This window comes from Wyeomyia smithii, chromosome 2 (genome assembly GCF_029784165.1).
Source record: "Wyeomyia smithii strain HCP4-BCI-WySm-NY-G18 chromosome 2, ASM2978416v1, whole genome shotgun sequence".
In the NCBI taxonomy this organism is placed as follows: Eukaryota; Metazoa; Arthropoda; class Insecta; order Diptera; family Culicidae; genus Wyeomyia; species Wyeomyia smithii.
Genome location: NC_073695.1, coordinates 176,486,198 through 176,509,232, shown reverse-complemented (window position 1 = coordinate 176,509,232; position 23,035 = coordinate 176,486,198). Strand labels below are relative to the sequence as shown.

Here is a 23,035-nt window from a genome sequence, read left to right as displayed (position 1 = left end):
TAATAATTGCAGTCAACATTTGGCCGGTTTGCCCGAATCAACATAAGATAAGGGTAAACTGCCCATTTTTCGGGTGCCAGTGCCAGTGATGTTGGTAACGCGTCAAATGTATGGTAGCTGACAGCGATGCCATTCCCGTGATTCGAACATGATATCCGCGATAGCATGTAACCGAGGTGATATCCGTTGACAGCTCGTTTGTATGGGATATCAGGTAATATGGATGGTGATATGGCCTCGATAGCACGAATCGCCTGATATCAGGTGATATGCGGTGTAGTGTGAACGGGGTATAACGAGCGAATCATTACTGTACTGGGATTTCGAGCAGTTGCATAATACATTTCTCCCAAAACATATGGCATCTCTGCTCAAGTGTCAACAAGTATCGTTTGTTTCGTTTACTTGCCAAACGATCAGCTGTGCAATTTTCACCGTCTATCTACTGTCAAATTAACAAAATTTTCCACAATTTCCATCGCAAGTCAAGTTTGCGTATTTTTTCTTAGTTTTTCCCTAGAAGTAAAATCGAGTGATTTCATTACATGATACTTTACGTAAATATTCTGTTATTAGTATCGGTTAAAGGACAGTTTGCTGAGAAAATTTTCATTCTTCCGCGTTTTTATCTAAAATGAACTGACCGCTATTAGGATTAGCAATTGCCTCCATGTTAATTTTCAACCTCCTGCATTTCCTCCGGATTATCTCTTCCGCATGAAAGTAAGCAATTTTAGTTCGGAAAAATGAGCACGAAGGACAAGGAGAACACCTTGAATAAGTTGAAACAATTTTTTCGCATCTCAAGATCTAGCGGAGGTAAGAAATGTTATATACTGCTCGTGTTTAGGTTTTACGTTTTTTTCTTTTTGGTGTTAGCTACCCACCGCGACAGAAACTATTTTCCTATATCGCCGGAATTAGAACGAGAGCTTCAGCCCGAAACTCCAGTAGGCCAACGGTGCAAAGCGTTGAAAGATTTTAGTGAAGATGTAATCAAGTACCGGCTGGAAGCGGACTCTGTTCAGCTATTATGGCAGTTAACGAAAGATTTGATAGTGGCCAATAAATCTACCGAGCAGCGCCATGTTGCCCTAAGTTTTTACTGCAAGCTGATTCAAGGACAGTACGACAATTTGAAACTTATGAGGGCACAATTTTTTCGTGTGATTGTGTCGCATGAAGAACCCGAAGATATCGCTTATCGTTTGGAAATGCTGAAAAGTCTTACTGAGAATGGGAAAAACATTCAATATTTTGAAAAGGAGATTGGTTCTTTTTTGGTTTCGTGGATCCCTCAAATTGATCAGGCTGGGCTTATTGTTCCACTGTTGGATTTGATCGTAAATCTAGTGAAGTACAATGCCGCTAGCTTGGAGAAAAATTTTCTGGTTGGAGTGGTGAACTATATATTCGACATTACGTGTAAGGTGGAAGATACTCAGACCATTTTACTATGTTTGTCGGTGTTGGACTGCTTCATATGTTATGCCATCATACCGAACGAAACGCTGACGCTGTTTATCGTTATTCTTTGCCGGACGGTAAACCGAGAAGCGTACTGTCAGACCTCGTGGAAAATTATGAAGAATCTTTTCGGAACTGCGTTGGGCCACGCGACTCTATTGACGATGTGTAATATTTTAAACGATAAAACGTTCTATCCGGATGAGGCACTGCTGCGGGGTGCTATATTTCACACCAACGTAGGACTGTGGGGTGTAAGCGGGTGCCCGGTACCGATATTGAACTGTTCACCGTCGATTGTTCTGAACAGTTTTTGGAATGTAAGTATATTTACCATATATTAAGAAGTCGAGTAATATCCTGTTGGAGCTCTAATCCCATCGTCTTCTTTTCTCATAGGCACTAAAAAGTGAGCATGTGGTTGTGACCTACGAAGTCATTCTCAGCATACACCGGTTAATTCAGAAAAGTGGCGCAGAGCTGAATGAACCAACGTGGGATATAATTTGTGACATTATGACCGAGATCTCGTACAATTTATCCAAACACAAACTACCGCTCGAGAATAATGTGGTGAAGCACTTTCACGAGACGCTGGATCTGATAGAGGAGCTGCTTCAGCGAAACGACATTAACGCCGACCCGGAGAAAATCTACGGATTAATCGAGAAGGTGTCTAACGAGCGTCCAGAATGCTCAGTAAAAAGACTGATCGAGTACATGACAATGAAGATTTCGGCTACACGGCCCCAGTGGTTGCTGGAGCTCTGTTCTTTTATGGACCGTTTCTATAAGATGAAAAACACGATGATTCGTGTGTATGCTGTTCAGGCTTTGGTCCGAGTTATGCAATTGAACCGGGCAGCATACGAGGAGGAAATCTTGGAGCGTATTGTAATGGTACATTTTGCAGGTGTGGTTCACGAAACCGATCTAGAAGTAAGAACCGCCGTTGCAAAAGCATTGATTGAGTTTATATTACACTGCGACACCAAGCGATGCTTCGAGCTACTTGAAATCGTTGGTAAAATGTTACAACGCCCCTATGATTTACACGTTAAAACTATTATAAACTCAGTCAGAGATGTAGAGGATATTATAGTACTTGTTGATGGACTGATTCGAATTTTCGGTGTTAAACTTTACCGTCTACCGTCAACACATGCGATTAAAACATACCATTTGCTTATGCGTGCAATGGAAGCTCATTACGAAAATCCGGTTGTGTTTCAGAATGTGAATATTGTAAGAATGAAAATCTTTTCTTGGATGATGAAAGCGCGAGCAAATGCTTCATTTCATGTAGGTTATCCCGATCCTGTCAACGCAAACAAGATACGGTTCAGCTATTATTTGGGAATTGAGGGGCCATACCAGCATCAAAGCATGCAGCCACAGCAGATATCCAGCGGGTCTCAACAAGCTCCGTCTAACAGTCAGTTGAATCTAACGCAACAAGATGCTGTGAAGGCTAATGAAGTGGCCGCTGCTAGTAATTTGACAACAATTTCCATCAAGCGCGGTTGTCAAATTATCGTAATCTGTCTTAATGAGGAAAGAGATTGGCAGGTCATTCAGCAGGTTCTTAGTGAACTTCCGAACATCATGGAAAATAAAGCCTTAATACAAGGCAACGATGTGGATTCATTGGCCAAAACATTGTTTAGAATTTACAATGACCGAACGTCGCTAGTGGAGAAACATTTCTTTTACCCACACAAACCAACTCAATCCGACATTCAGGACTTAGTTCTACCAGCATTGGCCAGTCTTGCTACGTATCACCAACATTTGGAGTTTTCAACGAAAAAGAGTATTATCGAGGCCCTCAAACAGGGATTAATCTCAAGAAGACCGCAGGTTTGCATTCAGACATTAACGGTTCTGCTGCTCGAAATGCCAGATCCTTTGGTTTCGAAGTTAACCGATGTCTTGTTTGAACTGAGCAAAATGGCCAATACAACGACTGTCGCAATTCCGGTGCTGGAGTTTCTCTCCACACTAAGCCATCTACCGAATGATCGAATCGCAAATCTCCGTGTTTTGGAGCACATGTACGTAGTGGCCATGTCCTTTCCGTACACAAACCCATATCGTTACGATCACTATACCGTATCACTGGCTCACCACGTCATTGCTGGTTGGTTCCTTAAATGTCGATTGCCAATGCGTAAAAATCTTGTCGACTACATTGTGAAAGGTCTTGAATCGTACATTCACACCCCCTTTCAGGATGTTTCAAAACCACGAGCTGATTTTTCTCAAATCAATGAAGATTCATCGAATCGCAAACGTAGTTCAAGCTTAACCGAACAAAGCTCGAAGCGTAGAGGTGCGGGCGATCGTAATTCGATACAACAACAATCCTCTCAGCGTTCTTCAAAGCCAAACAATGATCTTTACATCTTTCACTCTGAGTTGGCTGAAACTTGCATTGACTTTATGGCCAACCATACGTTTTCACCATGTGGGGGAATGTCGAAAAGGAGCCCGGCTGCTGAATTTCTCCTTAGAGGAGGTCAATCCAACACCTGGCTAGTGGGTCACAATCTAATCACAATCACCACCAGCGGTTGTTCAGCGGTACCGTTGCGTAATGGATTGTGCGATCGTTGTTATCAGATGTGCAAAGAGCACAGCACCAAATCCGAACCGAGCACTGTTAGCACCGGTTTGCCACCGATGTCCCCTGAATCCAGCTTTGCCTCCAATAAGGACTCGGGCGTCGTAGTCCCGGGTAGCAGCACTGTCACTGCCGCCGAAAATCAACCAATCAACAAAAGGTATACCAAAGCAAGTTTGCAACATAGTAGGTAAGGAGTTGGTTTCTAGTTTTAAGTGGTTAGGGTGCATGTTTTATTTTTCGTTGACTAACATTGAAATTTTTAAATTTATATGTATAGTTTTTGTTAGTTTTAGAAATTAACCTTCCAAGGATTGAGCAACAATATTTAAAAATATTTTAGCTAGGTCTAAATGTTATTGTGGAATATCTGTTGTATAAAATAGTAATTGAATTGAAACTGATAAGCCTTTAATTTTTGGCTTATTGGCACTAGATATTATGTTGTTACGAAAAATCAACTTTTAAATTACTTTAATGTCACAGGTAGGCTATTTCCAAACTGAACAGTTTATCATCAAAATAACACTCAAATTTGTGTTACTTTTTGGTATCAGTCAGCAGAAAATAATTGTGTGGTGTCTCTAATTAAAACGCGCTTTTGGAAGGATGTCTAAGAAGTTATTGTTGCGAACGATGAAGCGTTTTGGAATTGCAAATTTAGGGTGTGCGAATTTCGCGAAAAAAATTCGAGTTTCACGAAATTAACCGAAATTGAGAACAAGTTTTTTAATAAATGGATACAAATTATGATTCCTGATCCAATATTTTGCAGTTTTAAACTTGCTTGAGGTGCGGAAATGCTTCAAAGCTTTGACCGTATAAAGTTTTAATAAACCTATAGTTTACTATAATTTTCCTGATTTCCGGAATTTTCTTGAAAATTTTCCACTTAAATAAACTTTAAATATCCTTAAGCCTTCTGTTTAAATATGAATCAATCGAAAGATTAACTCAAAATTTATAAGTTTTAGTCATTTTTTGAAGAATTTCGAGAAAAACTTCGTTCAGTTTCGGAAACCTCGAAATTTCGCACAACCTTGTTGCAAATACTGCATACAGGGCTGCTTTATTGATAGAACTGAATGAACTATTTTCAGTGATTTTACATTTGATCGTGTGGGAAACCATTTGAAGTGTCCCAAATAATAGTATTATAATCAATTTTTTCTCGTTGTTAAGCATTGGAATATTACGAAAGGATTTTGTATTGTTAAATCGGTTTACTTTTTGCCTGATTTGAATTTTTATTGTTATAAACTAATTAACTAATAGATAAATCGTCTATTGCCAATCTTTGTAGTGGTAAAAGGTGGAACCTTTATTATTATCGCGTCATAAATATTGGTGTACCATTTACATGGCTGCACCCAGAAATTTAACTGCACTTTCATGATTACGAACTGGTCAAACACTAATACATGTAAATTGACCCTTTTTTTACAATAAAAAAGCTACAGCTTAGTTAACCTGCTGAATCAATTGCAGTAAACTAGAGAGCTTACTTTTATTTGCTTGTATTATAGCAAGGTTAGTTATGACGTTTGTTTTCGATAGTGGTTAGAATAGGAACAACGTGTTCAACACTCCTCCTCAAGGTCAGGTTTGCCATATCACGGCGGAGAGCGTCTGTTATCGCGTTCGCAATGCAGTTTTGGTTGTCGCATCGGATCTCAATCGCCTCATCGCTATCACCATTGAAAAATGGTAACGGGCCACGCCACCAAGATGCTTCCTGTACGGCAGTCGAAACGAATATGTATGTACATATTCCGCTTCACACGTTGATAGTACCCTTTCGATTGCTTCTCGCAAATCCACCGCCCTGTGCCATGAAGACGTTGTCATTGAATTCTTCCTCTTGTCTAGATCTGATCCCCAGTCAGAATCGCAATAACCGATTACGCTGGTGGAGGTTCTACGTGGGTAACGCAAAACATGCTTCACCGCGTTCCAATGTTTGACCTCGGGATTGTTATTAAAGCTGCTAAGAATGTACACCGCAAAAAATATTCGGCCAAGTATTCTGCCCCAAACACACAAGACATCCGATGGATTCCTGGAATCTCTTTCATAGAAGAGGATTCATTGTCATCTTTCGGGCTCGTATTTTAACTATGCTGCTAGCTGCTGTTCATCGGTTTTTCTACTGGTTTCCATCGCTTCATGTTGAACTGCTTCAGAACCGATAGGGGTAAACAGGGTAAGACCGCTCTGCTGGGTAAGACCGCCCACCGTAGTTTTACTACCAAGTTATATAATAATTGAAAAATTTCTTTAGCGTGTCTTTCACAGTATAATTACATGATATTTTGCACCTCTTTCTGCTTTGATAGTGCGCGAACGGTCACAGAAATTATCAAAAACAACATTTTAGCTGGCAACCGGTCAATGCGCTAGTGTTTTGCGGCAACGGGACTTAAGGCTTTTCTGTCTAAAAATCTATTGTTTTGTTTGTGTATATACGTTTAATCGGTTGCCTGAATCTGTCTCCTCTCGGAAACATCGAAAGCCATGAGGAATCTTGTAATTTTGACTACTTTTGTTTGTTAACGTTCAGGAAAGACATTTGAGGAAAAATAAAAAGTATATGATTACTAAAACTTGAGATATTATTCACAAAACTGCGTGAAACATGCAAATTTATGACTTTTCCTGCCAAATTTACCTCTAAATCAAAATTTAAAGCGATGACATGTGATTCTTTTTTCATTTAAATGTTTGTTAACGTTCAGGAAAGACATTTGAGGAAAAATGAAAAGTATCTGATTGCTAAAACTTGAGATATTATTCACAAAACTACGTGAAGCATGCAAAATTATGACTTTTTATGCTGAATTTGCCTCTAAATCGAAATTTAAAGCGATGACATGTGATTCTTTTTTCATTAAAATGTTTGTTTATGTTAAAATATAAAATGTATGTTTGAAGATGATTTTCTGTATACAACACAACAATATTGCAGCCTTCTAATACCGTTCTCGATCAACCAGATTAGTTGAGAAAATTCGTTATCGATATTGTTTTAGCACATTTCGCATGTTGTAGGATAAGAACAACGATACATCGTACCCCAGAGCTGAGTCGAAAAAAATTGCAGCTCGAAAAGATTCTCGACATGATCGGGGATCGAACCCGATATCACAACCGTGTGGGAGCCAATCGACATCGCTAACCACAGAGCCACGAGGACCACATACAGCATACAGAATACAGAAAATCACCTAAAAATATTTTTCAAATTTATACGTTTTATACGATTACATGCAAAATTTTGACTTTTCATGCGCAATTCGCCTCTGAATCAAAATTCAATGATTTGTTTTTTTTTTTGCAATAAAATGTTCGTTGTTCTTACAACATCTACATTTTTTTTTTTGCAGAATAACCCATGTCTCTAGCATAAACCTTTACATTTCTGATGTTTTCGTAGTTTTGTGAATAGTTACATATTACGGCATTCGATTTACTTCTGTACTATTGAATTTGAATTTGATTTTTATTAGAGAACTTTTAACCAGAAGGTCATTCTGCTCTTAATTTTACTGTTTTACTTTTTTTACGTTAATCCAAACTAGAACTCTTGGGACTTATAGATGAAGAAAAAAAAAACTCTTGGGACATTTAGCTGGAGGAAAGGTTACGATTCATTTGTTTGAATATCGATTAAGAGGCAGCTTAAGCATTAAAAATCTTTTATTTTCTTATTTTCTACGAAGTTTTGTGGATTAAAAAATGGCGATTTCCGGTTTCAGGAAAATAACCTTAAGTGATATTTGGCCAACAATTTCAACACTTCCGAAAGTGGAACTCCATACGTCATTTTATAGCGATGACACATGTTTTTTTTCATTAAAATGTTTGTTAACGTTCAGAAAAGACATTTGAAGAAAAATAACAAGTATCTGATTACTAAATTTAAGATATTATTCACAAAACTACGTGAAACATGCAAATTTATGACTTCTAAAGTGATATTTGGCCAACAATTTCAATACTTTCGAAAGTGGAACTCCATACGTCATTTTGAAATCCAAAATGGTGACTTCCAGTTTCTGTAAATCAGCCCAAAATCAGAAAAAAAAACAATCCAATATGGGTATTTCCGTTCTGCGCGTTCTCAGAATATTGAAGTAGGGTATCGAACGTCTTCGTCAGTGGTTTTCTTCGGTAGTTTTTTTGCAGCGATCTTATGCAAAAAAGGCCCGAAGGAAACCACTGACGAAAACGTTCGAAACCCTACTTGAAGTGATGATATAAGTATAAGATGTGAATTATATTTTTGAAGTGAGTTGAGCTAATGCAGCAATGAAATATAAAAAAATCTATCTTTGAAACTTTTGATCCCGAGCATCGCCGGGAACGTTCAACTAGTAAGGTCCATAAACACATCATTTGAATCAAAGCTTAGCTTAGCTTGACTAATTGCTCACTCCACGTCCTTGTAATCAGGTGGGAAGAAGGAAGGGAAAATGTTAGCGTGACTTTTGCTGTTTGGATACCGTGTATAGCACTGCATTTCCAAAAAGATCACAGAAAGGAGGTTTTAGAAAGGAAGGGTGAACGTTGGATCAGGATTCACCTTGATAAGTGATGCAACCAGGGCTCTTTATGCTCAAAACAAAATAATGAAACTGAATATTTCGCGCTGCCACTTTGATTCGAACAGTTTCATTTTCATTTGATTCCTTTCGAATACTGTCATCGAATACTTTTACTTTTTTCTTTCTTTTCCGTTTGGTGTTCATCGCGTCATTTCAAATGGAACTGATGACTGTTTCAATTTGAATTTTGATACAGAATTACATCAACACTCTGACAGAGGGTGTTGCGAACAGCCCCCAGATTGGGCGAGAATGATACACTTGGCAACACTAGGCGAGAAAGAGGCACTGAGAAACAGGAAGAGAACATGTAAACGTCACTTGGGCCCGATTGGGATAGGAAGAATTCGCCCTGACGGAATTAAATCATCTCCTTCACACACATTGAACTGCCCGTATGCGAATTTTAGGGAAATTTCACCCTTGAAGAAATTCCTATCCCCTGCACCCAGAGAGTAAACAAATTGAAGGTGGCAGCACCGTAACTCCATCAGAGCGAATTCGACCCATATTGGAGAGAGAAAGCAGAAGTTAAAAAAAATTATAGTGTGAGCTGGAGAATAAAATTAGGAAATTAAGGTCAAAAGTTAAGTGAAGATGGAGATATAAGTTCAAGTAGGAAAGAATAGTGAGCAGAGATAATAAGGTATGGAAGATAGTGGAAAGTATAGATAATTTGCAATAAATAAAATGTTTCAACTTAACCTACTCTCACAGGAATTATCACAGTCAATAGGTCGCGAATGGCTTCGCGCCAGACTAGAACAAATTTAGGATCTGCTAACAAGCTGATACAAAGAGTGTTCTCTCGTGGCTAATCGAACTGAGGGTGTAAATTAAAAATATACATATTATTAAGAGCGTCACAAAAATTGTCCAATTCCAAATGCTTTAAACTCAGTTTAAGTCAGTTTCAAACGAATTTTTCATGCTTTCAGCAAACTATTGGAAAATTAGCTACGCGTTCACCAAAATGCGCAAAATTATGATTTTGTGGTTCAAACTATTGTACTATTGAGCATTGTAGAGACTTGTTTCGAACGCAGATTTTGACCGGTCCGAGCTGGAAAAGGAGGCTAAATACCGTCCAATATGGGTATTTCCGGAAACAAGCTGATGCCCAGCGACCGGAAATCGATCTCAGACGCCTATTGAAGTTTAAAATAGCGACTTCTGGTTCCCGGAAAACATCTCTAAATGACCAAATACCACATAACATGGATATTTCCGTAATCATGATTATGCATAGAGGCCAAAAATTGAGGCGCCCGATCAAAAGATTATAACAAACGGGTAACGCAAATATATCTGAACTGTAATACAAAGCCAAATCTATATCTGAACTGTAATACAAACAAAGCCTGTTATATTCTTGATATGTCAGAACGATACAAAATTACATCAAATTCTGTTATCATACACTTGAATGTTTTAAAGTGTGTTTTTTAAAGCATATCTTTAACAAAATTTGTCACGTTTTAACTAGTTCTGATCTTTTTCTGCCAAAAACCTTACAAAACTTGCTATAATTTGTAACAATCAGTAAGTAATTTTGATAGCAATTTTGATATTTTAACTTTTAACGAGACCAAGTTTAGAACACAAGTTGATACAAAAGTTCGTAACAAAATATCAAGATTTGTTATAATCCTGATATTTTTGAATGATCGGCAGCGAATTGATTAATCCCAATAGAATGTATTCCCTAACCTATCGCAAGAAATACATTGACATACGACTGGCTCTCGTAATTCTACGTTAAACTGACGGTATTGTCTCATATACAACCTCTCTAACTTTTCTTTTCACATAACTACCGTCAAGTACTTCAAGTGATTGAAATTTATTTTTCTGATTGAACTTTTTTTGATAGTGTCTAAACTATTCATAGCGTTGATTTCAAAAGATATCATTTAACAAACACATTACAGTTGTGCGAAATATTAGGTCAGAGAACATGTAACTGGTGAAAAAGGTTAAAAACGTTGCGTTTTTTTTTTTCAATAGCTTATTGTAGTTTTAATAGTTGAACTCTACTAAGAAGAAAAACTTGAGCGCTTGAAAACTTGCCTTTTAGCGTAATCACCTTTCATTTTTGAAGTAAAACGTTGTACTAACTTAACAACACAGAAAAATGTACCTATTAGCATACTCTAGCATGGTAAACGCTCGTACGGTTCTTTCTGTTGAGATCGTTTAGTTGTTGCTCAAAACTGGATAGTATTGGCATACTTATCTTGTCATCTTTCATGCAATACTAACCATGAACTTATAAATTACCTCTCCCCTTAAAAGCTAATAACTAATTCCCTCCCATTCTAAGCAGTGCAAACGAATCGGACAGTACAGAACTGACAAGTTCGACATCTTCCTCGACGGCCGCGACACCTTTTCCTCATGTGGCATCAACGACTGTCGCAAACAACCGTTTCTTCCGCCAAGGATCTCAGGAAGGATACTCATCGGGTTCCTTAGAGACGTTGTCCCGACGTGGCAGTAACCCAGATGTAATCGCCGATCATGCGACGTCCACAGCTAGCACAGATCATCAGCAGCCGCAAACGAATTTAGCTGTCGCTCGATCAGAATCCGCATTGATAACAACGCTTGGCAATAAGTTGATACTACCGCAGCACCAACAACAATCCCAGCAACAGGCTGGCGTGACTGTTGGGGGAGTCGGTGGTAGTGGTGTTTCGGCAGCTGCTGGCCTGATGGACAAACCAATTCAACTTTGTGCTTGTTCGTGTACAGGATGGGCCGAAATTTGCATTCGCCGTCCAACTGGTGTATTATCTTGGATGATGCGGGTACAAAACCAACTCATTTATGATTCTGCCATGGGGGAATTTCCACTGCAGGATCTGACAGCCCTGTTTATTCCTAGTTTGGGTGGTGGCATAGTGGGTGTTGATTTCCTAGGGAAAATTGGACGGAATCCGTCCAACGGGAATTTAAGTATCCCAGTTACTGCGGGAGTTTCGACAGCTAGTTTGTTTAACGAGGAAGCCGATCTGATTGTCAATTCAGTGCAATCTGGACAATCCAACCCTTCTGTTCCGAAAGCGAAAGTATCTATATCTGACGAGGTGTTTGAGATTCGAAAAAAAGAAGATGAATGTAGTGATGTGGGAGAGGAAGATATGTCCGGCGAATTGGGAGCTGATCGGGTGTCAAGTACCGGACCAATTGATATTCCTCGGCCGAGTAAAAATGATGATACGGATGAGCCTGTAGAGCAGAAAGATGAAGAAGACGATCCTGATGTCGAATTCGACGGACCTGAGGGAAGATCACGAAATCCAGTTCGAAGGGTGAATTCAAGTCCTGAAATGACTTCTAACTGGAAAGGACAATTTATAAGTAAAGCGACCAAGGATGTTTCCGCTGGCCCAGCAGTGCAGGCAATAGAAAGCTTTGAATCAGTTCCAGAAAGTGAGGGACAACAAAAGAAAAAGAACTACGGAAAAGGTGTTAGTTGTGAGGCTATTCCTGAAGAAATCGCAGGATGTACTCCACCCAGTGGGCCAAAAACAACAGTTTCAAGTGAATCGAACGAAAGTCTTACAGTCCGTGCGTCGGGTAATGTTAAGCAGCAAGCCGATTTTACTACTTCGGGTGCAACGCTGCACCCTTCGGCATCACTACCTGAGTCATCCGGATCAGAGAATACTAGTACGGTAATTCCAAGAAAACAACATTCAGCGGACGATGCTATCTCCTCCCGAATGGAGCCTACCAGCTCTTCAACTGAAGCAATTGCGTCTCCTGCAATGACGCAACCAATCGTTCAAACTTTATCATCAACCTCATTGAATCTTAAACTTCCCATGGAAAAGGTAACTACTAAACCGCCTCAATCTCCGGCTCCTTTATCGCCTCGCCTATTGGCTCGAAATCCTATAAACGGTAAGCTTCATTCAAGCTCTGGCACAGCCTCACCTTCATTCACTGCGATGTCCGGAGGTGGGATGCATTCCAACGAGAATGATATTCCCAGAGGTCGATCGAAAACCATTTCCGTCGCTCGTGAACATTACAGTAGAGATAATCTAAAATGGGGACTGAACAAAAATACTAACGCTGCTAGGTTCCGTGGAGAACAATCCAGCGGCGGTGCAGCCTCTCGATCGGTCATTAGTCCTAGTTTCGTTTTTCTTCAATTGTACCATAGCGGTCAATTCAACTCAACGGATAAACCAATTCTCATGGACAAAGAAACGAGTGATAAATCGATACATCTGCTCGATTTGATTGCACCCTTTGAAAAGCACAAGATAGGTGTTCTGTACGTTGGGGCAGGTCAGGTTGGCTGCGAAACAGACATACTGAAAAATCGCTACGGCAGTTTGCGATATGCGAAGTTCCTTCAAAAACTGGGTACACTGGTTGCAATAAAGGAAGCCAAAGAGCACAATTTTTTTATCGATTTAGAGTGCAGTGGAAAAGACGGCAACTTTACTTACATCTGGCAGGACGATATAGTCCAGGTGACGTTCCATGTAGCAACTCTAATGCCAAACCACAAGCACGATCCGAATTGTAATGAGAAGAAAAAGCACATCGGAAACGACTTTGTGTCCATTGTGTACAACGAGAGTGGAGAGGAGTACGATCTGAAAACTATCAAGGTAAATTCGCGTTCAACTTCAATAGGTGAAGGCTCTCAAAAAAATTATTGTTTATCATTTAAAGGCGCAATTCAACTATGCATGTGTTGTCATCGAGCCAATGGAACTGGAAAGCAACCGTGTCTTTGTACTCGCTAAAACCGATATATCCCAGCACGTGTGTAGCAAGCCAAAAGTTGTATCCGACTCAAGCGCACCTCTACTCGCTCGACAGATGGCGCTACACGCCAATGTAAGTATTGAACAAAATTCCGTTCCGTTCTTAAACTAACACTTTTTTTATAGCTGGCGTCAATGGTTTCGCAATCATTGAAAACGAAAAACCAGAACCCGTACGCATCAAACTGGTTGGAGCGGTTGCGAAAAATTAAAAATATACGTGCAAAAATGAAAGGCTTCGAGTCACATGACCAACCTGGAAGTGGTAGCCGGTCTGCTGGCGGAAGTGTTGGATCGGCTCAAGATCTCAGTACACCTTCGACCACACGTGGTGACGATTTTACCATGTATACTCAATAGCGTAATCAATCGCATTTCGAGCTGGGTTGAGCCTGTCGTTGTAAGGAGTCAGCAGTCACGCTACAAACTATCGTTGGCGATCATGATGGGTAGGCTCCAACAGGAATATGTTCATAGAACAAAAGCTAAAATAAACATTGAAAATAGTTAATGACTGAGCGAGAATACTGTGATTCTATCCGATGATGTATAGTTTAAGAGTGGCGGTGAGTATCGGTAAGAATTTAATACAACATGATATAAAAAATTCAACATTTATTTAACTTTGTTCAGCAAATACTAGAATGAAAATAATAGGGGTCTTCACATCGAGCTCGTATACGAATACCCAGCCGTAAACTGTGTATCTTCCATTACTCGTCAATGGAGGTGAGTATTTTTACGGCTGGGTATTTGTTTACGAGCTCGACATGAATACCCATAATATTTTCCAGTTCCTTTTGATCGATCTTTCGGTCGATGTAGACCTCTTTTACTTGCGCTAGTATAAGTGGGCAATTGCACTTACACAGATATTAAATTGGTTCAATATAAATGAGCTGCTGATCGAAGATGCTCCAATTACAAAATTATGCCCAAGTTGTGAGCCGATTTTCACTTTGGTTTTATTTGTTTTCCAGCTAAAATAGATGTTATCAGGGCTGGCAAAAATCATAAATTAGAACCGACAAATTGAACATTTTTCGAAACAGTAAACAGCGTCACTCACTGCTGATTTCGTGGTTGCAAACAGAATTAAGCGTGATCTCACATTCGAATCAAGAACCGTCTTTTTCGATCGCCTTTTTTGAGTTTGAGTTTGCTGAGGATTTACAGTCTTATGATATTCTATCAATTTTAAATTTTTCTAAAAGTAATTTTATGCTCATAAAAAATCCGATTTTAGCGCTACCAACCAAAAATCCCACGCAAAACCTCTATTAATCGACAAAAGACTTTTTTTCTTCATTCGAGCCACTTGAGGGCTTCTAAAAAAGGTATTCTTTACGAAAAAAAAATATGCAAAATGCGATATGAAATCTTCAGCGATACCTAGACATATCCGTTAAAATTTATTTCACCTAAATATAGTCGAAACAACCCGATGTTCTATTTGGACTGGACATAAGATTAGAAATAGAATTGGAAATTGACATCCGAAGTGTTGTCTCCGATGTGAAAGCCAAAACTGAATATTTCAGTAATAATGTGCAAATTTATTGCTTTTCGGCTGAATACCAATACTGAGGATAATACTGTTGTTGTGGATAGTAATTCTGCTGTGGATATTGGTTCCATTGTTGGGGATAATAGGTTTCTTGGGTAGGCCATTGCCACTGTTGCTGCTGAGGATTATGGTTCTGTTGGCCCCAGTTGTAATTGTCATTTACGGTATTCGTACGTCCTCCGCATCCTGGTACATTAGCTGGCCAATCGCAAATATCATTATTGATGTTGTAAACTAATCCGGCTTGACACGATTGAATGAACGAAAGTCCTACAGGTTGGCATATAGCATATTTGCTACAATCATTACCAACATGTACTTTCGCACCAAGTTGTTTTCCTGCACATTCCTGTGGAAAGCAAAATTTTTCAGTTAATTATTGTTTAGAAACGAACACTCTTCGGTATTTACTGGAACATTCCCATAAGGAATGCTGCCGGCAGCTACAAACGATATCAGAAGTGAAAGAATTAGGAACTTCATGCTATAATGTCACTGTAGTATTTCGACCGATCAACTCAACTGTAAAACTCAAGACACTGTTTTGCTGAAAATAATAGTGCGTTTGTTTTTATAGTCTTAAAGTTCCGGGCCAATTTCAATGTTTACGATTTCTAGTGAGTTTGTTACATCTTGAGATTTATGAATTCACTTACTGTAATTAGATAGTACGTAAGTTCCTATTTTGGGCTTAGTCGAGAGTTTTATGAAGTGCTAATGTTGGACCAAAAATTCAAAAAAGATTACTTGTGCACGTGTGAAATATATTTTTTTTGATATTTCCTCAAAGAAACACTTATGATGCAATAAATCTACTAAGTGAAGAATAGTTGCATGATGAAATACAAAGTAATCAAAAATAAAGAACTTTGCGATATCAAAGATATTGTTCGCTCAGCATTTACTTGTGAGCATGGCAGAATACAACGGTAATATTCAGTAGAGCCGAGCAACCTCTTATCTGTAGAAGAATGGAAACTGTCTCTCATATATGTCGTACAAGATACGTTGATTACCAGCAAATTTTCAATTTATTGCTATCAATATTCTATTTTTTCTATCTGGTATCTTAGTACGCTGCAGGTTTTTTCACTAGGGTGAAATACCGTACTGCATTTCGAACACTTGATCTGCTGCTATTCGCATAACAGTCCTATAACAAATTTGGGTGTTTTCTCGTTTTTTGCGGTTTTGCGGGAATGGGTTAATTTTGGCAAGCTCTTCAGGAATAGTCTATAAAAAAACAAGGTTTGTTCCCCTTATCCTCGATTTTTTTTTTTGTTTTCTGGATTCTACGTTATTTCGTATGATTGTGTTGAGGCATCAACCATAGAATACGATATAATGATAAAAGTTATTCAAAAAATTTTATACTTGGTTTTGCATGAATTGTTGTGATGAATTAATTATGTACTAATATTAATTCAGAATTTTTATTGTGTGTTCTACCACAAACGTTGACATATCGACACTATCACATATATTTTAAGCTCTATTTCATTAAAAGATTGTAATCGCTTCCGCAGTTAAGCGAATATAATTGCAGGAAAATTGTAAACCTACTTGTCAAGAGAAAAAAAGGAGTTTAAAATTAAACCTTAATCTAATCTTACACCTATCTTACTGACTATAAAGTGAGCTAATCGTTGTAATTGAGGATTGTCGGAACTTATTGATAATTTGGTTTGACATATTTTCTAATGTTTTCACATTAGTAAGCCTGTGTAGTGCATTCGTGCTAAACCAACAAGGACGCTTCAATATCATTTTCAGAAGTTTGTTCTGAATCCTTTGAAGCATCTTCTTTCTGGTTGTACAACAACTTGTCCAGATGGGGACTGCATAGAACATTGCTGGTCTAAATATTTGTTTGTAAATTAACAGTTTATTCTTGAGACAAAGTCTAGAATTTTCGTTGATAAGAGGATACAAACATTATATATATATATATATATATATATATATATATATATATATATATATATATATATATATATATATATATATATATATATATATATATATATATATATATATATATATATATATATATATATATATATATATATATATATTCATAACACTTTGTTTGGAAATTTTCAATGTGCTCCTTGAAGGTACGATTTTTATCATAAATTAGCCCTAAATATTTAACTTGGTCAGACCATTTTAAGATTGCACCGTTCATCTTAACAACATGATTATTGGTGGGTTTGAGAAAAGATACTCTCGAGTCCCTTCGAATCTCGAAGAGGGTTACGGCAAGGTGATGGATTATCGTGCTTGCTATTCAACATCGCTTTGGAACCCCAAGGGCGCATTGGTCCTCCACGAGCATAGTCCAGGTTTCGTGGCCGTAGAGGACTACCGGTCTGATCAGTGTTTTGTAGATGGTTAACTTCGTGCGGCGGCGGATTTTATTCGAGTGGAGCGTTTTCCGGAGTCCAAAGTAGGCACGATTTCCTGCCATAAGGCGTCGAACAATTTCTCTGCTGGTGTCGTTGTCAGCAGTCACCAGCAAGCATGGAAATTTTCACTCACTAGCAATATTTCATGCAAATGTGTTCTTTGATTCATCAAGTATCGTTCAATTGTTTCTACTCGGGTACAATTTTTTCATAGAAACGCTGCTGATTGTTTTTCGCTTCTAAGAGTTCTGAATACCATAGAAGGAGACTGAATGATTCAAACACGATAGTATTTATTGTATCCAAGTTCACTTGCATTCAACGTTATCGCGAGAATCTTTGAGATTTTATCGCCAGTGATACAAAATTATGAATCCAAATGAACGTTAGATTGCGTTCAACTGTTTGCTTACCAGAGCAAGTAGGTATCATCAATGCTTACGGAAATGGTACCATGGTGCATTAGCATGTGATATTTGAAATCACTAAGAATCATCGCGGTATATCACGGTGAAAGCACGATGTGGAGTAGCCGAATTATGCCTGCAAGCAACCAACATTTAAAAGAATCGCTGCGATCGCTTGAGTGCAATCGTATACGATTCTTTCGTGAAACACTCGCTATATGTTGCTCGCTCCACCGTAAGCAGGCAATACTGAAACAAAATCATCGAAGAAAGCTACCATATATCTCTTTGCTATAAGTTGTCTCTTGCATGCGTGCGAATGTGTAACTTTTAATAACGATGGTTTGCTGGGATTGAAAGCTTATGAATAGCAAGTTCAGAAATGATACCCGAATGATTGTTATGTGACACGATTTTTTCCATCCTTGGTCACCAGTGAGCCCAGGTACACGAACTCGTCTACCACCTCGATTTCATCACCGCTAATATGAATTCGTAGCGGGAGGTTAACACTGTCTTCTCTGAAACCTCTTCCTCTCATGTACTTGGTCTTCGATACGTTTATGGCCGTCCAATTCGTCCGGCTTCAGCCTTCAGTCTGATGTACGTCTCCGTCATCTTTTCAAGGGTTCGTGCTACAATATCAATGTCATCGGCGAAGCCAAAGAGCTGAACAGACCTTCTAAAAATCGTGCCACTCGTGTCGATACCAGCCCTACGTATCACACCTTCCAAAGCGATGTTGAATAGCAAGCACGATAATCCATCACCTTGCCGTAACCCTCTTCGAGATTCGAAGGGACTCGAGAGTATCTTTTCTCAAACCCATCAATAATCATGTTGTTAAGATGAACGGTGCAATCTTAAAATGGTCTGACCAAGTTAAATATTTAGGGCTAATTTATGATAAAAATCGTACCTTCAAGGAGCACATTGAAAATTTCCAAACAAAGTGTTATAAATATATATATATATATATATATATATATATATATATATATATATATATATATATATATATATATATATATATATATATATATATATATATATATATATATATATATATATATATATATATATATATATATATATATATATATATATATATATATATATTTATAACACTTTGTTTGGAAATTTTCAATGTGCTCCTTGAAGGTACGATTTTTATCATAAATTAGCCCTAAATATTTAACTTGGTCAGACCATTTTAAGATTGCACCGTTCATCTTAACAACATGATTATTGGTGGGTTTGAGAAAAGAGATCGTGCTTGCTATTCAACATCGCTTTGGAAGGTGTGATACGTAGGGCTGGTATCGACACGAGTGGCACGATTTTTAGAAGGTCTGTTCAGCTCTTTGGCTTTGCCGATGACATTGATATTGTAGCACGAACCCTTGAAAAGATGACGGAGACGTACATCAGACTGAAGGCTGAAGCCGGACGAATTGGACGGCCATAAACGTATCGAAAACCAAGTACATGAGAGGAAGAGGTTTCAGAGAAGACAGTGTTAACCTCCCGCTACGAATTCATATTAGCGGTGATGAAATCGAGGTGGTAGACGAGTTCGTGTACCTGGGCTCACTGGTGACCAAGGATGGAAAAAATCGTGTCACATAACAATCATTCGGGTATCATTTCTGAACTTGCTATTCATAAGCTTTCAATCCCAGCAAACCATCGTTATTAAAAGTTACACATTCGCACGCATGCAAGAGACAACTTATAGCAAAGAGATATATGGTAGCTTTCTTCGATGATTTTGTTTCAGTATTGCCTGCTTACGGTGGAGCGAGCAACATATAGCGAGTGTTTCACGAAAGAATCGTATACGATTGCACTCAAGCGATCGCAGCGATTCTTTCAAATGTTGGTTGCTTGCAGGCATAATTCGGCTACTCCACATCGTGCTTTCACCGTGATATACCGCGATGATTCTTAGTGATTTCAAATATCACATGCTAATGCACCATGGTACCATTTCCGTAAGCATTGATGATACCTACTTGCTCTGGTAAGCAAACAGTTGAACGCAATCTAACGTTCATTTGGATTCATAATTTTGTATCACTGGCGATAAAATCTCAAAGATTCTCGCGATAACGTTGAATGCAAGTGAACTTGGATACAATAAATACTATCGTGTTTGAATCATTCAGTCTCCGTCTATGGTATTCAGAACTCTTAGAAGCGAAAAACAATCAGCAGCGTTTCTATGAAAAAATTGTACCCGAGTAGAAACAATTGAACGATACTTGATGAATCAAAGAACACATTTGCATGAAATATTGCTAGTGAGTGAAAATTTCCATGCTTGCTGGTGACTGCTGACAACGACACCAGCAGAGAAATTGTTCGACGCCTTATGGCAGGAAATCGTGCCTACTTTGGACTCCGGAAAACGCTCCACTCGAATAAAATCCGCCGCCGCACGAAGTTAACCATCTACAAAACACTGATCAGACCGGTAGTCCTCTACGGCCACGAAACCTGGACTATGCTCGTGGAGGACCAATGCGCCCTTGGGGTTTTCGAACGAAAGGTGCTGCGTAAAGAAACTCTTGGTTTATGGGGAAAAATAATTAATTGTGTTTTTGATGCATTAGGAGAAATCTTTCATTTCTGCAAATATAAAAATATGACACGAAGGCTTTTTTCTTTAACGGAAATTTTTGTATCGTCACAAAACAGATTTCTCACATCCTGGTGGTGAATCAAGAAGATCAGAAGTAAAAATATTATATAAGACTGGGCCCAAGATACTTCCTTGAGGTACACCAGCTCTAACAGGCAATCTATCAGATTTACTATTCAAATAGTTAACAATGATACAAAGTTACTTGACTGACCGCACTCTTCAGTGCGGGCAGTCAAGTAACTTTGTATCATTTTCATGATGCAAAGAGGAAAACGGAAATTAAACATTATTAGCTATCAAACCTTTATGCCAAACACTGTCGAATGCTTTTTCTATGTCTAGAAGAGCAGCTCCAGTGGAATAACCTTCAGATTTATTAGTACGAATCATATGAGTTACAGATTTATACAGATTTTTTTGGTTTTCATGGGGTCGTAAATGTTAAACAAACTATAATTCCTTTTTTTTTCGAGAAGGATATGTCCAGTACATATGCAGATTTTTTTTACAGATTTTTTGAAATTTTACCAAGGTGACAAGATTTTTTGAGCTCCAAAATACAGATGAAAATGTGGCATCACTGGTTGGATGTCAAAAAGTGTTTCCAATCTAGAATATTTATAACACCAAAAGAGCTCTTTGTACATACGCCGGCTTGGTAACGGGGCACTGTCCGAGTAAATATAATTTAAAGAACATTGGCCGGGTTCAGGATGATATCTGTCGCTTTTGTGATATGGAAAGCGAAACATCGGAACATCTGCTGAGAATTCGAGGTGCATTATTCAAACACAGATCAAGATTTGTTGGCAGTAGCTGTTTACATTCCAAAGAGATTTGGTCTTTGAATCCTGGGAAGGTTTGCTTCATAAACTATATTTTACCTGACTGGGAGCGTGTCGGATCAGGTACCTGATCACTCAACATCATTGTATTTTGCAAAAGGACACGTACAGCAATTGACTGGGATATATTACAAAAGTTCATATCAATGGACAAAGTAATTCTAATTCCCACAATAAAAAAACAATAAAAAACGGAGAATTGAAAAAAAATCTAACAACTTGTCAACAAACCCGTGGAAGTGTAAAACAAGGTTATTTTTTGTATGCAATGATCTATAGTTCAGACATTGAAACAATCAGTTGGTCTAGTGATACGCTAAGTTGGAGACAATCCCTAAGACAGTACAAGGGTTGAAAAATTGTAAATACAAGATATTCTTTTCTAATTCAATTTTTATTCAAGCTGTGACTATTAAGAACCCTTATGACATATTGGCTGGAAATATCCCCCCCCCCCCCCCCCTTTGTACTGTATGACGAGCTTGAGATGTTTCTCAAAATAATCGCATGCGGCACGCACCTGTTCCATCCGTTCATTCGTCCCAGATCTTGGAAATGAGCTTCTTAAATTGGTCCAGAGTGCTCACTTTCTGTACGTTTTGGAGGCCCTAAAGTCTTATTGAGAAAATCAGGACACCAAACTTGGAGTATATTCGCCGTGCAGGCTGGTACACCGTCTTGTTGAAAGATGTAATGATACTTTCCGTTGAGGTGCCGAAGGGCCAGTACCATAACTTCTTTCAAAATCTCGGTCTTATAGTAGGCGACGTTGATTTGCATTTTTTTTTTCTCGATAAACACCAGTGCACAATGGTCCAGAAACCAAATTTAGGGGGAAATTTGGGTCTAGAGCTCTATAGCAATGTTTTAGAGAAAAACTTTCTTCTACAAAGTTGTTACATATGATAATGCGCTTATTGAAAAATTATCAAAAATTAGGGTGACCAAAATTTTCGAAGCAATCAACTATCTAACTTTTTTATCTTTGAAGATAGAAGAAAAACTTGTTCTACAATGTTATAGCTCCAATAATTTTAAGTAACTTTGTAAAAAAAAGTTTTTTTCTATCCTTGAAAACAACCGATTTATATTGAAAAAACACATTTTGCGCCCTAACTTTTTTAATTTCAAGTTTCACCCTTAAACTGCCTTTGAACGACTTTTAAAGCTTTTTAAGAGAAGCAATTTGCAATTCTGACAATTCTGGACCTTCAAAATGAGACCAAGAGATATTTTTTATTTTTGCCCCAAAATGAATGACATACAAATAAAAAACGCATGTTTTTTGATGAAAAACATCAATAACTTTGAGTAGAATAGAGATATTTACGATATCAGAATTGCCAATTGCTTCTCTTAAAAAGGTTTAAAATTCGTTCAAAGGCAGTTTAAGGGTGAAACTTGAAATGAAAAAGTTAGGGCGCAAAATGTGTTTTTTCAATATAAATCAGTTGTTTTTCAAGGATAGAAAAAAACTTTTTTTTACAAAGTTACTTAAAATAATTGGAGCTATAACATTGTAGAACAAGTTTTTCTTCTATCTTCTTTTTATCTTTAAAAAAGTTAGATAGTTGATTGCTTCGAAAATTTTGGTCACCCTAATTTTTGATAATTTTTCAATAAGCGCATTATCATATGTAACAACTTTGTAGAAGAAAGTTTTTCTCTAAAACATTG

The 23,035-nt window shown here is 38.1% G+C and overlaps 2 protein-coding genes across 5 annotated transcripts; one reads left to right on the top strand and one right to left on the bottom strand.

Moving 5' to 3' along the window:
* The first annotated feature begins 436 nt into the window (after positions 1–436).
* LOC129721877 (tuberin) lies at positions 437–13,995 on the top strand. Of its 4 annotated transcripts, none has more exons than XM_055674962.1 (6): positions 437–819; positions 880–1,787; positions 1,867–4,250; positions 11,021–13,325; positions 13,390–13,557; positions 13,611–13,995. In XM_055674962.1, exons 1-6 carry the CDS (start codon positions 747–749, stop codon positions 13,842–13,844), a joined length of 6,072 nt encoding a protein of 2,023 aa, XP_055530937.1. In that variant the 5' UTR covers positions 437–746; the 3' UTR covers positions 13,845–13,995. The 4 variants fall into 4 exon arrangements, with proteins under 4 accessions (XP_055530937.1, XP_055530936.1, XP_055530935.1 ...); XM_055674961.1 differs by having other exon boundaries at positions 11,018–13,325; XM_055674960.1 differs by having other exon boundaries at positions 1,867–4,280.
* An 856-nt stretch (positions 13,996–14,851) lies between these two features.
* On the bottom strand, positions 14,852–15,600 carry LOC129721882 (uncharacterized). Its single transcript, XM_055674969.1, has 2 exons — positions 15,463–15,600; positions 14,852–15,400 (listed from the first exon to the last, which is right to left on the bottom strand). The coding sequence occupies exons 1-2, from the start codon at positions 15,532–15,534 to the stop codon at positions 15,041–15,043; spliced, it is 432 nt and encodes a 143-aa protein (XP_055530944.1). The 5' UTR covers positions 15,535–15,600; the 3' UTR covers positions 14,852–15,040.
* Between the last annotated feature and the right edge of the window lie 7,435 nt (positions 15,601–23,035).